Source organism: Chanodichthys erythropterus, chromosome 21, assembly GCF_024489055.1.
Source record: "Chanodichthys erythropterus isolate Z2021 chromosome 21, ASM2448905v1, whole genome shotgun sequence".
NCBI lineage: Eukaryota > Metazoa > Chordata > Actinopteri > Cypriniformes > Xenocyprididae > Chanodichthys > Chanodichthys erythropterus.
This window is the reverse complement of record NC_090241.1, coordinates 21389203-21405431: the sequence shown is the minus strand read 5'-3', so window position 1 is coordinate 21405431 and position 16229 is coordinate 21389203. Positions and strand designations below refer to the sequence as shown.

General features: G+C 36.7%; 2 protein-coding genes across 13 annotated transcripts in view; one reads left to right on the top strand and one right to left on the bottom strand.

Moving 5' to 3' along the window:
- Positions 1–1091: 1091 nt before the first annotated feature.
- On the top strand, positions 1092–5994 carry usp1 (ubiquitin specific peptidase 1). 2 transcript variants are annotated; one of them, XM_067373951.1, is made up of 9 exons: positions 1092–1227; positions 1612–1793; positions 1886–2012; positions 2755–2853; positions 3079–3245; positions 3371–4041; positions 4364–4528; positions 4640–4841; positions 5226–5994. In XM_067373951.1, exons 2-9 carry the CDS (start codon positions 1624–1626, stop codon positions 5980–5982), a joined length of 2358 nt encoding a protein of 785 aa, XP_067230052.1. In that variant the 5' UTR covers positions 1092–1227; positions 1612–1623; the 3' UTR covers positions 5983–5994. The 2 variants fall into 2 exon arrangements, with proteins under 2 accessions (XP_067230052.1, XP_067230053.1); XM_067373952.1 differs by lacking the exon at positions 1092–1227 and adding an exon at positions 1260–1530.
- A 1282-nt stretch (positions 5995–7276) lies between these two features.
- dock7 (dedicator of cytokinesis 7) overlaps positions 7277–16229 on the bottom strand; it is a 54108-nt gene continuing 45155 nt past the window's right edge. For 7 of the 11 annotated variants that reach the window (XM_067373940.1, XM_067373942.1, XM_067373943.1 and 4 more), the window contains 7 exons: positions 14934–15059; positions 14738–14827; positions 14382–14618; positions 10704–10847; positions 10261–10367; positions 8353–8520; positions 7277–7413 (listed from right to left, as the gene is read on the bottom strand). In XM_067373940.1, the coding sequence (XP_067230041.1) occupies positions 7371–7413; positions 8353–8520; positions 10261–10367; positions 10704–10847; positions 14382–14618; positions 14738–14827; positions 14934–15059 (915 nt within the window). In that variant the 3' untranslated portion in view covers positions 7277–7370. Of the gene's footprint in view, positions 7414–8352; positions 8521–10260; positions 10368–10703; positions 10848–14381; positions 14619–14737; positions 14828–14933; positions 15069–16229 lie in introns of all 11 variants that reach the window. The other 4 variants (XM_067373941.1, XM_067373944.1, XM_067373948.1 and 1 more) reach the window with 1 other exon arrangement.

The following is a 16229-nucleotide window of genomic DNA, read 5'->3' as shown; positions in this document are numbered from 1 at the left end:
TAATATGTACACTGTCCTGTTGTGTAAAGTTCTATAGCCTACTCCATAACACTATTCGACACAGCATTTTCTTGCATGCAGTGTTTTGACCTCTTAATATAACTTTAACATTTAATTTGTCACAACACGTGACTACATACTACAAAAACATTATTAAACAGGCTACTGAAAAATCAAAATAAGTGACCATTACAGCATCTATTACTTCTTACACATTCCCACGTAATATAAACAGTTCATTAAATGCATAATTATATACATTTTAAATACAATTTTAATGTTGGGGGGAAAGTTTATCTTCGTGCTATTTGTCAAAATACGTATCTCAGAGAAACAGGCTACAGTATGATTATGGAAACCAGATAATTATCTGTAGATTTAGATGGCTACTTGAATGTCCCAGTTTGCTTTCCTCATGCATTGCTCTTGATGTCCATCTGCTGGTGAAAGGTAAAAAATACTTTTGCAGGCCTACATTTAGTAAGAAAAAAAATGTTATTTTAGCATTTTTCTTTAAGCAAACTGAAATCTAATATATTTTATTTATTTTTATTTGTTGTTTTTTTTTTTTTTAAACTGTATTTCATTTAATGTTTTGGCTAAGATGTATCTTACAATTTCTTGCAACTCACGTTTTTTTTAATTTGGCATATGAATAAGAGTATCCTATATGTTGGCTGCGCCCTAAATACATTAAAATGAACATACAAAGACATGCAGTTAAGGATGATCCTTAAAAAAAACTGCAATTTAAAATATTTTACAAAAAGAAAATGTATTTACCATTGCAGACGGTTACCTGTGAAGCTTCCTTTTTTAAGCTGATCCTGATTCAGCCTCCTGTTCACAAACTCCAGACGCAACACATTTAACAAACACGCAAATTACTGATCTCAGATCGGCTTAAAATAGCAAAACGATGTGGTAGTCCAACATGACGCCAGCAAAATGATTTAGATTTTTATACATGGTATTGAAAAATATCAATATTTTACAAAGCAAAATACTTAAATCGTAATATTTGCGCGGCGCTCAATTTTTTAAATCACACACAATTTATTCGACCATCTTCTTTTGTTCAGGCAGAAGCAGGGGAGTCTCAGTCGTGGAAAAAGCGCCAAGTTCTACATAAGGCGCGCTTGTCAAGTTGTTTATACTTAAAACGAAACTGCGTATTTTGGGTTGTTTTTTGCGAAAATGTAACGTATGAATAATAGGACTCATTAGGTAAGACGATTAAATGTAGTTTTATTTTTTGTTACGTAATTCTGAAGTACTCTTGAAAAAATGAAACGTGCATGTTGTGTGGGCTGGGCGGCTACTCAGTTAGCCACACTGCTATAATGTTATATGCGTCTTCATATATATGAATTAATAATGATCAAACTACGAGTCTATGTGACAATATGGCGCGAATATTAACCATTAAACGATTCTATATAAGTAAGTAAAAGGTTGATAAGTAATATTCGTAACAGAACATGCTTCTAGTACTTTCTAGTGCACATCTGATCCCAAGGTTCTCACGCGGTTCGTGGCTTATCTTGAACATTTTGAGTGAGTGCGTTTCGTTTTTGACATTCGCTTTACTTTCCCTTTTATCTTCTTTAGTGACTGGTTAAAATGCCCGGGCTGCATAGTGAAGGTGGAGTGGTGACTGCAGCGGGCAGTCCTGTGAAGAAAAGCAAACTCTCTCTGAAGTTCTTCCAGAAGAAGGACACCAAACGAGCTTTGGACTTTTCAGAGGCCCCAGCAGAAGACAACAGTACCGCTGAACCAGAAGAGACTACTAAGTATGGCATGTTGTTACAGTGCTATCAAATATGAATTATGTTAAAGAAATACCATATAATTTTTCCTAACTGTTCCCACTTCCCCCCTTAAGTCATGATCAGGTTGTGCCAATGCCGTGCCCTTCATCTCCTCTTACTTGTGAGAAGCAGGAAAACCTGGTGCCGTTTGTAGGGCTTAATAATTTGGGAAACACCTGCTATCTGAACAGCATCCTTCAGGTATGCTGTTCAGCTTGCTTACTAATCTGTTTTATTCATAACACTCTGTTCTTAAGGCAAGATACCACAGATGAATAGGGTAAAAAAAAAACTAATAGGTCACCATACTTTTACATGTTGATTAATCACAGTACAATAAGACAGTTGTTTCGTATTGTGTTTTCTGAAATGTTTAAATATGCAAATTAACCATTATCTAATTAAATATGCATACATTTCCATATATTTCCAGAACAGAAATCTGAACTTTAGATAAAGCCAGGTTCAAAATTGTTTCATTTTGTTTACATTAGAGGAAAAGGTTTTTACAAAGGGGATTTTGGCTCTTTTTATCACTTAATAAATCAGAAATACTTTCAACACCCATAAATATATAAGGGATAAAATATTATAAATGTTATATAAATCAGGTGAATTATATATTAACATTACTACTGTAGTGGAGATGGGGGTGGGGGGAATCATTTTGAAAAAACAGCATTTAAAATAAATATAATTGTATTGAAATTGAAATCTGCAGAATGATGAATGATGCATGTAGATAAAGTGTAATAAAATAAATGCTTAAATGTGTATTTTGGATGTTTTCACCAGTCTGAAAGAAGATATTTCATGAAAGCATAATAGCCCGAAATCTCAAAATTGCTGGTTTTGCCTGTGGTGTTTTGCCTTCAATATCTGCATATCAGTGTTATAGTAGTTTGGATCTCATTAATCAGTTCACCCCTCTTACAAATTCCAGGTCTTATATTACTGTCCCGGTTTTAAAGAGGCCATCAAATCTTTATGTCATTTGGCAAAGCTGAAAGACAGACAGCAAGAAGATGGTGCCAAAAATGAGGTAGGTCTCAAATTTCATCTTTCAAGAGAGATTTTACTTTGCATTGCTTGTGCATATAAACAAATATTAGTACAAATAGATTTAATTTAGAAAAAAAAATGTATCTAAATTTGTCATCTGGTAATTGGATCATTTGGGTAAATGTACAGAATTTTTGTATCATATTAATATTGATGCCTTGACTATGATTGATTGCATTAAACCTTGCATGTTTTATGTTATCAGGAGGACTCTGGAGAGAACACCCTACCTGTTCCCATGGAGCTGCTGGGCAGTTTCCACAGCCTCATCTCTTCTGTGGAACAGCTGCAATCCAGCTTCCTGCTTAACCCTGAAAAATACAGCGACGGAGAGCTTGCCACACCACCCCGCAAGCTGCTTAACACGCTCAGGTAATCCTGTGGGCCAGTGTCATTTAACAACATTAAAAAGACATTTAAACCTCTTACTGAGTTTTTCTTGCCACTGTCCCCTTGCCTTTAATAAGTTTCCAAACAAACCTGTTCAATTTCTCCAGGCAGCTCAATCCAATGTATGAGGGTTACTTACAACATGATGCACAGGAGGTACTGCAGTGCATCCTTGCAAGTATCCAGGAGGCATGCGACACTATCAAAAAAGAACAAATGGACAACCAGAAGGACAGCGCAATGAGCAATGGAACGGGGGAGACTACCCACGAGGATGATGGGAGCTCTGACGGTCAGCTGAGTGGAAAGAGAAAGAGTGACACAGAAGCAGGCAATGCCAAGAAGAAGCCAAAATCTCAAAGCAAGTCAAAGAAAAATGAGGAAAACATGCCTATGACCCGCTCTAAACGCAAGTCCTCCAGTGACATATCCACAGAGAGTTCGGATACTAACCACCGGAATGGAGCAGAAGAGCGAGAGGAAAAGGAGCAAGAGAAGGACATAGGGAGCACCACAGAGGAAGAGAAGAATGATAGTCCTCCCAAAGAGGTGGGAAAGAGGACAAGGAGAGGGAAGCTGGGCTGGTTGAAACCATCTGGGAAGCAGCCTAGTATATTCTCGAAGTTCCGCAGCATGGGACGAATTACTTCACATGTAGGAGGGAGAGGGGAAACCAAGGAGAAATCAGATTGTAGTGCCCAAGAGAAGGAGGAAAAGGAAGCATCTGAGAATGAGAGCAGAACTCAAGAAGTTAAACAGAGTCTGGGAAAGAATGAAGGTAACTATCTTTTGTGATAAAATGCTATCTCATATCCAGATTTTTTTTAAATTATACAATTGATGGATGGCAAAGATGATGTACAAAAATGGCAACATTTAAATATTTATTTTACATGTTATTTGAAAACAGAAATCTGGACTATTCACTGACAAATTAGTCATCTGTACATTTGAGCTGGACATTTCAGTTGGGAGGAAAATTATGGTTAAAAATGTATAAACAAATTTATAAAAATGTTTTGAAGAGCTGCAATGAAATGTCACTTTTTGTAAAAAATAATTGGTGATCAGTAACTACAAACATTGCCTTGTATAATTAGAGCGATCAGGCCTGGATGTGCTGAAGTGGATGTTCCAGGGTCAGCTGGTGCTGCGGACACGTTGCCTGGAATGTGAGTGTTTCACAGAGAGGAGAGAGGACTTTCAAGATATCAGCGTACCTGTGCAAGAGGACGAGACCAGCTCCTCTGACTCCAGTTCTGAAAGTGAGTGCATTGAAAATACTTAAATCCATCTGTGTTTGTGTCATTCAGTCAACACTCTCTGATGCTGGTTAAAACATTTCATATTTTTATAACTGTATCCTTCCTTTTCAGTTTCTCCAGATCCCAAGCCTGAGCTGAAAACACTAAAGTGGGCCATATCTCAATTTGCATCTGTTGAGCGGATAGTGGGTGAAGATAAATATTTCTGTGAGACCTGTCATCACTACACTGAAGCTGAGAGAAGTCTTCTGTTTGACAAAACACCAGAAGTCATAACAATCCACCTGAAATGCTTTGCTGCCAATGGCTCAGAGTATGTATCCTGTGTTGATTTTAGAGCTTAGTTCCTTTCTTTCAACCACCAAAGCCCTGAAGGGCACAGTGAAGTCTCTCATTGCATTTCTTTTCTCGTGTGTTACATCAAAAACAAGCAAAAAATAAAATAAAAAATTCCAATTTTGACTTCTTTTTTTTTTGTTGTTTCAGCAGAAAAAAATACTGTAAACTTTACGACTCAATGCATACAAAAAGTGTCACCTTGCTCTTAAGGCTTGCTTACAAGAAGTAAATAAAATAACACACAGCAAAAAAAGTCAAAGTAGACACAACAAAAACATTTTATTCAGTCTTGTTAAAGTTATCATCAATGTACATTGAGCAGTTGGTACGATAAAATTAATTCTTCACTTTTTAACAGGATGGACCCTTATGCTGGCCTTTCCAAGGTGAACACACCTCTGCAGACCCCTCTCAAACTTTCACTGCACGAGTGGTGCACTCAGCCTGATTCCCCAGACCAGAGCCATCACTACGAGCTCTTCGCCGTGGTCATGCACAGCGGAGTGACCATCAGCAGCGGTCACTACACCACTTACATCCGCATGATGGATCTACATCAAACCAATCTCAGGCCTCAGTCTCAGGATGAAGAGCAAGATCGAGACCGAGAGGAAGACACGAAACAGAAGAAAGAGGAGGCCCCTCAAACAGATTACGACGATGGTGAGGTGTCTTTCAGCTTGCCCAGTAGGGGGCGCAATGTGGCCAGAGCCGGCGCAACAAGCATGTCCAGCAAAGCAGGAGGAAAGAGGTGCTCCGAGGGTGTTGGGCTTTTAGGGGGACAGAGGAGCATCACCAGTTATGAGCTCAGCAACAGCAAGCAAACCAATCCAGAGAAAGCTCCCAGCCTGGCCAGTCGTGCCAGCAATACTCTGCTTCAGAACGCTGTGAAGAAAGAGAACGAGGAAGAGGGAGCTGATGCTATGGGCGACGAGACCCCGGTGAGTTTTGACCTCGCTCTGCGAAACCTTTTGGACTTTGAGGGAAAGTGGATGCTGTTTGATGACTCCGAAGTAAGACTCTTTGAAGAAGAGGACTTCCTCCGAGCCTGTTCTCCTGAGACATGCTCCACCTCTACGCCCTACCTGCTCTTCTACAAGAGAGTCTCTCAGTAAAAATAGGTGATTGGATATGGGAATTCCTCACAGTTTATGAAGTTTTACTGTTAAGACATGGACTATGAAAGTACATCTGCAGGTAAATGGAAAAGCAAGTCAGGATGTGTTAATAGTTTATACATGTGTTTGTGTAACAAGTGTCAGTGGAAAGCTGATGTAAAACTTTCAAGGCCATGACATTTGTTGCCACTTTTTCCTCTCTATTACTGTTTTTGTACTTTGCTCTTTTCTCTTGTTCAGTGAGTCTGTCATGTGCTCTTTTGTGATCCTCATGCAAACGCACCTTGGCACTTATAGTAGTGCATGTGACAGTTTTCCTGTACTTTTAAACATTCCCTAGAAGCTGTAATGGATGGCACAAAATGATTTTCTTGTGCACTGATATTTTATATTTTTTTTAAAAGTTCAATTATCCTTGCTTTTTTGGGTTTTGACTCAAGTATGAATTTGCATTTTGACATCCCTTTTTTGGAGGGTATTATTAATAGCTTACAAATCCAAAGTAGATTTCACATTAGTCTCTTAATTTTTGATACTAGAAGGCACAGGCAATGTTTTGTTCCCTGCTGCAGTTATGATCTAGTATTTGATTATTTGCACACAGAATCAAATTTAGTTCTGTAGTTGATATTGAAAGTACAGAGTGTATTAATTGCCTATAAATGACCACAGATATAAAGTGACCTATTTTTCTAGTTTTTCAGCCATACCTCAGTCCAGTCTAAGAAGCTTTTCTCCTTTTTCTATGTTGTGAGCTGGCCCTGTCATTACAGTTAGAGCTCTATGAGTAGTAAAAACAATTCATGGAGAATCTCTATTACTACATGGCATTCTGTTGTATATTTGAGGAGGGAGCAGAAATGAAATATTTTCTATTGGTTATGTAGATTCTCATTTACCATATTAAAACACCAGCATATAAAAATGTCTTTTGGTGCACAGTTTCTTTAACACCACACTGGAATGACTATTAGAGTTGTTTATTTAGTAAAATATTTAAAGTAAACAAAAGGTACATAAAACTACATAATGCTGAAAAAAAAACAAAAACACTTTTTTGCTTTTTCCATGAGGATTAAATAAACTCTTAAATTGTACCATGACTATTAAAAATACACATGAAGTAAAAAAAAAAAAATTAAATAAAAAGTGCACACAGGAATTGAATATAGGTTTGACACATTGTATGTAAATTCACCATCAGTTCTTATGTAACAGGCCAGTTTGTAAACTAATACAAAATTGGAATGATGTACCAAACGTCTTAACACTTATCTTTTTTTTTTTTTTTCTTCTTTATGGCAGAAACACTGATGTGGTGAGGAAGTTTGATATATACAAATAAATAAAATTGCATTTGTTTTGTTTTTCATTTCTTCAGGTCTTCACACGTCTAGCTTGCGAAGGCTCATTCTGCTAAAAGAATCTCTGAAAGAAAAAGAAATGCATAATGTTATGACAGAAGAAAGAAAAAATTAAAGTCAAATTAATGGTCACAAAATTTAAAAAAAAAAGCATCCTTTCAAAACAACTTGGCTACCTTGTCAAGCCGTCCTTTTGCTGCTTGTTAAAACGGGGGAAAAAAGAGGTTAAATGCATCCTAAACACCCACCACCCAGCTTTCTTTTTTCTCATAATGTTACTCCATTATGAGTAACATGAGTATGTGGCCTGAAGATAGATACGCGTTTACATTTCACTAAACAGAACTGGGTATGAGGGTATTTCCTGATTGTAATTTGATTTTGATTCACAATTCACATTCATCCCGCAATATTTGATGGATATTTAATTGACAATTTTGCTTTCATACGACAAACTCTGAACTAATGTTGTGAGCTATACAGTGAAGTGGACTTGGTGTAATACTAAATAATTAATGGCCCATTGATAAAATATTAAGTCTTAAAGGGATAGTTCAACCAAAAATGAAAATTTGGTCATCATTTACTCAACCTCAAGTTGTTCCAAACCTGTATACATTTCTTTTTTCTGTTGAACACAGATATTTTGAAGAAAGTTTGTAACCAGGTTGCTTTGGGGCACCACTGACTTCTATAGTAGAAAACAAATACTATACAAGTCAATGGTGCCCCAGAACTGTTCAGTTTGCCATATTCCTCAAATAGCTTCCTTTGTGTTCAGCAGAACAAACAAATGTTTACAGGTTTGGAACAACTTGAGGATGAGTAAATGATGACAGAATTTTCATTTTTGTGAACTATTCCTTTAAAAGGTGCTAGCTGCAATGGGCAGCTCCCACCGTTATTCATTCATTCAGACAACATCGTTCGGTAAACCAAGTTTCTGCAGTAAGCTAGTTTATCAAGGTGAAATATACATTTGACATCATTTTCATTGTCTGACCTGTGTGAGTTGACCTGTAACACAGGTTTGTAGAGTTGTGGGATCTTCCTGTTAATGAGAGGCTGCAGAGCTTCTTTCAGTCTGTGGTAGTTTCTCTCTAGCTCCCTCTGATACTCTTTCTGGTCTGGACCAATCAGACTCTTATTTTTGCGAAGGGCATCTTCACACCTGTGGAGGTTATTGAATGTAGACAATTTCTATTATTCAATTATTACCATTTAACAATTAAAATAACATATTTGTCTTATTTCATCATCCATATAACCTTACATGGACTGCAATTATCCAGCTATTTTTAGGATAATTGTTCAATTTCATGGCATCATCTATAGTATACCATGTAATCATCCCATTTACATACAGTGCACAGCATAAATGAGTACACCCCTCTGAAACTTCTGAAAGTCAGCAATTACTCAATTACTTAGAAGACATGTTAGGGTTCTTTAGAGATATAATGTTCCAGCAAGTCTGCTTAATCAATTACCAAAGAAGCATGTCAAAATTATTCAGGAAAATAAGATTTTCTTATCAAGGTGATAAAATGTTGTGTAGCAAAAATGACTACAACCACCTAAAAGTTACTGAATAAAATGAAATAAAATTTTTCTGGTGCAAGTTTAAGGCAATGTTTGATCAACAGGTAAGTATGTTGAACCAAAACATTTAAAGAGAAGTAATTTCTTGACAATTAAAAGTGTTATATATCCCACTGAATCATTCTCACACTTAATGCTGACAACAATGGAACCACTTTTGAGAGAACTGTCAGGAGACTTATTTCTGAGCACAAAAGAGGACAGTGGTACAAGAGGATTAAAAAATCATTGCTTTAAGTGTGAAAATATAGCAAAAGTAACACAGAAATTCAAAAACAATGGACTTGTGACAAGGCCCCTGAAATAATCAGGCCTTCATTTTAAGCTTTCATTTGGTGATGAGGGATTTTTTGCTAGACAAAAAGCAGGAGAAATACCAAGCGAGTGTCTCAGAGCCAGCAAAAGCTGTAAGGGTGCAGCCTGCAGAAATGACATGCATGGTTGTTGTTCTCACTGGAACTACCTACTGTAGCCAAAGCACAATAAAGTCAGTTAGCCATTTCCAAAGCCCATATTTACAAAATATAGATTCTGGGAATCAATACTCTTGTATGTATGTACGAGTGCTTGAGGTGTGAGGGAGTTGTGCTTTATCAATGCCGTCATGAATTCCCACACCACTGTGTAATTTAATACACAAACTTGAAACACAAGATGTTACCCTTTCCTCATTCCCTGCATTGTTGGGCATTTTTCCAACATGACAATGTGTATATGCATTCTCCCAAGGTGAAAAACCTTCTGTGGACATGTATTGCACTCAATCTTAACACTCTTGAGCACCTGTGGGGGATTCTATAGAGACGAGTTGAGCAACACTCCCCATTAAAGATCAGGGCATTTAAGGAGCTCATCATCCAGAGTTAAACAGGACAGATGTGACAATTTGTCATGAACTTGTACACTCTGTGCCAAGAAGGGTCAGAGCAGTATATTCAAAATTATGGAGGGCATACTAGAATATTATACATTTGTTGAATTAAATCATTTCTGCAATCCTTAATTTAATTTTATGGCTATTAATGAAATATTTCTCAGTTTTTATTATGTATATGTTTAATACAGTTAAAGTTTTGCCATCTTTCCATGAATTGTATTAGTGTTCATAAAGAAAATACATCTTTTGTATTTGTTCAGAGGGGGTGTACTCATTTATGCTGTGCACTGTACTATGCTGTATTTCTTGATTGATGTGATACAAAAGGTTCAATTACACGTATACATGTCTTTAATATATTGGAATACTTGGGTCAGTAGTTGGACTACTGCAGTCCATGCAAATGTAGTGTTTGAGCATCTGGAATCAAACCTCTTGGTGAAGTCTTTGAAGCACAGTCGTAGTTTATTATGGTGCCTGTAGAGTTTAGGATCGCTTGGGATCTCAGACAGAAACACCTGGGCCACCTCGAGAGGGCCCTGAAGAGAAATACAATACATGCATTGGTTAGAAACATTCGAATTTGCACTGATACTTGGCTGTGCACTAATAGACATATGAGACAAAAACAACTAAAACACTAATATTATTGTTAATTAATTTGTTGTGAATAATGTTTTAGTTAATGTCCATCAGGTTCCAAACAAATAATAAGAAATAAATACTTCAAGAATGAAAGACTTCAGATCTCATTTTAAGTAACTACATTCATCAAATAAATAGCACTACTACATGGCAATGCGATATATTAATCCAGAAGATAATGACAATGATATTGGTTATGTATTATTAACTGAATAGGTTCAAGGAGTCACCTGGTTAACAGTGGTGCCAACAGACCCCTGCAGAACCATCTGCAGCATTTTGGCATCAGATGGGTCCTGATGTGTGGCAAAGGCCAGTTCCTGTGTCTTTTTCTGCATGTCCTCAATGGCTACTTCAATGGGCGTGGAGATGATCTGAAAAGCAAATATTATAAGCAAATATGTATTGAAATTTACATTTTTTTTTTTTCTTCAAAATTAACAAAATTTAAACGAGTCAATACATCATCAATCTTCCAAAACATATTTTTGTCTTACCCTGATTCACTATGGTAAGCCTGTTATGAGAATTTATATTTTAGACCTGACGGGATGGTTTTTCATGTATGGCGTGGGAATGGCATAGGTTAGCTGTCACAATGAGTGAAAATGGTTGACATGGAGCACACTAAATCTCGAACCTCTAGGAAATCGGCCATTTACAAAAAAAAAAAAAAAAAAAAGAAAGAAATGAAATGAAAGAAATGCTGAACAGATGAGAGTGCTTGTAAAGAGAACGTGACGGAACTTGTAAGTCGTAATAAAACAAGAATCAACATTGGGCTTGGGTTTTCAGAGATGGCGAGAACAGAGGGATCTGACATTTTGTAGAAGCGACTTGGAGATGGATTTTTATTCAATTTTTACTGAACATAAATTGCCATATGTAGCTGTCTAACAGAGTTCATTGTAAAGCATTAACTATTGTAAAGGGCCATTTCATTATAGCTGTGCTGGAATTTATTTTCAAGGAAGTACCATGACTATTAATGGGTATAGTCAACCACACAGTCCCACAGAGCCAAAGCACAACCAAAACAATGTTCTTCCGCAAAATGCATGCAGTTTTGTTTTTTAAAGGGCATATTGCAGGTTACAGCTTTAGTGATTCAATCAATGTATAGAAAAATAATGTATGAAATTTCTTGAAAAAACACGCATAAATACGCTACATAGGCTTCTGGAGTCGTTTTTTGTGAGAGAATTTTACTTCCGCATCTGAAAAATGCCAAATCGGACGTGACGTCATTGAAGGGAGCGCGATCAATATAAACTATAGGAAAACAATGGATCGCAATGACAGTTCGGACGCTGAGGAAATTTGTAAATGCTTATTTATACTCGTATAACTAATCACAGCCATACAATTAGCCTGCTATGTGGTCAAGAGAGCAGGGACAGGCCAGAATTAGACAGATTAACGGTCAAAAGAGACAAATTGAGCTGTTGTGTGAGGAGAAGCAGTGGAGAACAGGACAGAGACCGGTGTTAGCTTATAGATATAACGTTAGGTAACGACATGTGCTCAGATCACAATATTGTACAGATTATTATCATGAATCAGGCAATAGCAAAGCTATTGGTCATCTAACTGATTACTAATAACAGAAACGAATAAACTTTGATCAAGCGTTTGTCACACGCGTTAAAGGTACAATTTGTGATATTTGTTTCCGCTAGAGGTCGCTAGAAGCCTATTCAAAACAAAGGCGTAGTTTGATGACGTAAAGTTTTAGAGTGGAAACTTGGGACATGTGGTCTCCATCTCAACGGACGGTGCAAAAGAATAGGGATTGGAGTCTGGAAGAACTCATGTTCGTGGATGCGATTATTAATGTTACTGTAGTATGAAGCAGAGCGGGACCGAGTGTTGCGGGAGCTGAACGAGGAGCTGGAGCGATTGATCAACACACGCCTCACGAGCAGCGGGACTTTTATTATGACACAGTCGCCGGCGCCGCTTCCGCTTTTCCGGTCATGAGTTTACGGGAGCTTTACTTGTCGACAGAACCAGCGGCAGATGGTAAACAGTAACTATGTTCCATAAATAATTAACACAATCCACCATAAAACGTGCAAGAAGTAAATAAGGAACTGCTTGAAGCAAGCTAGTGGTTTGCTGGACGCTAGACTCTACTTCCGCATTTGTCCACGGCACTGTTGTCATGTGGTTTCTACGTCAGTAAAGGCGGTAACAAAGGTAACTGCGTCATTGACAGGCGACTGCACTGCCCCGTGTCACTGTTTAGAATGGGAATTTTCTCATGATTTACAGGTATTTGAAAACATTAGAGATATTGTTAGTAATCAGCTGGACAAAATATATAACACTAGCCTAGTGGTTTTTGGATATTTTACTGCAAAAATTTTACAAATTGTACCTTTAATATCCGTCCACATTTACGTTACATGATATAGCCGTTTCTCATCACGACTGATTTGGTAGTTAGCAAATGTAATAATCAAACACAAAACTTTAAATGTGCACCGTAAGTCTTCATCGAGCTGCATCTCTGACGGATCCTTGATCACGTCTCCCGCCGGCGGCCAAACAGTGTTACTGTATGTGTTTCATGTTATCCTTTATTCATTAATTCTGTGTTATGAGTTTATTCCTTGTCCATTCACTGATAGTGTGAGGATGTATATAACGCCGTGATTATGTAGTTGTGTGAACTTGAATGAATAAGTTTACATACATGGCATGCATGAAATCGGAGTATTTACATTACCAGCACATCATTCAAAACTGTTTTGTGTGAGTGTGAGACTGTATGCATGTGTACATAATTTGTATTTATCAGTGTTGAAATTGATTCAAGTAAAAACGGTGAAGAAGCATAGCGTGTGTAAGTTTATTAATTTAATATTATCATTTACAGAAGTATTACAATGTTGAACTCCATCATATCGCCAGGATGATAATCCTCCTGTCTATAATGAACGCATTTTTCGACACAGATGCAGAAGTGAAGTCCCGTCTCTTCACCTGCACAAAACACACCCCGGCACAGAAGATAGCAGCGTAGTTTTTCTTGTTAGTAAACCTCTGTACTCGATGTCCTAACTGGCTGAAGTTTGTGAAACCTCCACAAACACAATAATTTACCATTACAATGATAAATAGAATACAAAAACTACCGAAAACACACTGATTCACGGCCGCTGTTGCTAAATACCAATATATTCTGCACTGAATCAACACAGAGCTCTGCGAACATCTCCCTGTAGTGACTTAAAATGACGCGACGCTGAAAAAAAAGCGTTTTTTACAGAGACCGTCACTTTATCTACTAAATTAATGCCCTTACGTCTCGCAAAACATTTTTAAACCCTGCAGTACCTTTTTATATGGTATTTTTGTACAATGTTATATATTCATCTCGAAAAAAATTTTAAACCTGCAATATGCACTTTAAGAGCAAGAGGGCCAAAAGTTACATAGTGTACTTTTAATCTTACAAATAATACTGTGGCATCCATTGTTGTTACTGTTAACAGAAACAATTAAAAACGGTTTTCGTTAAGTGAAATAAAGCTGAAATAAAATAAAAATATTAGATAAACTTAAACTTACTGAACTGAAAAAATAAATTGTACTAAAGTACTGAAATTATTAAAACAAAAAATAAAGCTAAATAGAAATATTAAAAACTAATAATATAAAAATAAAAGTTAAAATTCATTCAAAATAAATACTACAGAATAATATTAAAATAACTGGGTATTACCATGGTGGTGTGATGGGTTCAGAATCAGATGATACCAGGCCTTTGATATGATGGTACTAAATTAAGTACTTTGCTCTTAATCTATAAGCTATTCAAATGATCTAAATAGTTTTCATATAATTTTAGTCTAGCATGAATCCCTATACAAGCTTTCACAAAGCATGCGAGTTTGAGTTACCTCCTCTTTGTGGATGATGTTGATGCGGGTCTTGATGTAGGGGAAAGCGTGGGAGGTAGTGAGGATGGTCTTTCGTTTAAACTGTTCATGCAGGTCACCGTGAGCTCTTCCATCGAGCGTGAATGGCGTGCAGTAGACGAAGCGCCGTAGGTTGTAGTTCTTATCGAAGTAAGTGATGCGGTCCTTCATTTCATAAGTGTCAAAATATGGTTCAACATATGTGATCTGAATAAAAGCCTGTGTCAGAGAAAAGGGATGTTATTCTCGGTACAAAGTATTATTTAATTTCCACAAAATGATTATTGATCACAAAATGGGGCACACATTTTGCACCATAACACGGCATGAAAACGCACCTTATTTGGGTCCAATTTACACTTGTCGACTGGATTGGAATCTTTAATGACTTCAACTTGATCCTCACCAAACCTTTCACCATAAAAACTCTGGAATTAAGACAGAATTAAGACAATAACTTTTAAATCACTCATCTACTAAAACATGTGAAAATGCACCCATGCAAACATTTCCAAAGCAAACAGTGTCTTATACCTCAAGTCGATGTGAGATTTCTGCTAGTTTGGTGATGGCTGGCTCTTTGTATACAAACTCCTGCTCATCCAAGTCACCAAATTTAGAACCGTAAAATCCGACTCTGAAATAGGTGCCAAACATTCGCTTTCCATCCTGAAACAAACAAATGTGTCAGTTACTAATCTGTTGTCAAAATACCAGATAACATGGAAATATAAATCCTGTTTATACTCATGTTGATGTGTATTTTCTATATTGTATATTCTAAAACAGTTACTCATAAAGAAAGGTAAAGTGCAATGAGGCAAACACAACATTTTCTCTTGGCAGCAAGTTATCAAGTGGCAACAGCAATGTAAACATTGTCTGGTACATGTTTACATAAATAACCTGCATTCAACACTGGAAATAGTGATGCAATCATAACAGAGAAATGCGGGGAAACACAGACACTAATACAGTATCGTTATTAGAATATAAACATCTACCATATTTGAGGATATTTTGCAACCTCTGAGAAAGAAGCCAAAAGTTCGCTTCCATCCCTTTTCCCTTCACTACTAAGTGGCCCTGTGTCATGACAGATGATTTATTATTATTATTTTATTTTATTTATTTATTTTACAAATAATCCATATAGTTTCTCAATTTTACACTACCATTCAAAAGTTTGAGGTCAGCAAGAATTGATGCTTTTACTCAGCAGTATTAAATTGATCAAAAGTGACAGTAAAGACATTATCATGTTATTAAAAGATTTCTATATCATGTTTCGTAAGCACCAAATCGTCATATTGGGCCAGTTGTTCAAAAAGTTTAATCTGGATCAGAATGATCTGGATTTGGAAATCCCATGTTTTGCTAACCAGGATCAGGTAATCCATCTTACTTTTGTGCCGGTTTTTCAAAGAAAAATTGGATTGGATCACCCTGATACAGATACACACTTTTCCAGATTACCAAATCTGGATTACCAGTGCTCTACGGAGCCCCTAAAGGGACATGTTGATAGAAAGAATATGTGTTTTGAATTAAAAATATTTTTGTTGGACATTTACAGCTGTTTGGGGATTGTTTTATGGCACCAACATCTTTTTTTACTTTACAGTAGGTTACCGAAAGGCTAAATATGTAGATTAATGTCTACTTCTAATTTATTTAACAGTTAAACTAATCAAGAGCAAAATAAAAAAAATGTGTATGTATATTACATGATATAAATGTTGTATTTTTTGACCAGTTTTAAAGTTTTACTACATTTTCCTCCTGGAATCCACCTTGAAATCCTACCCCCTGTTGGGATCAAAGTTATCC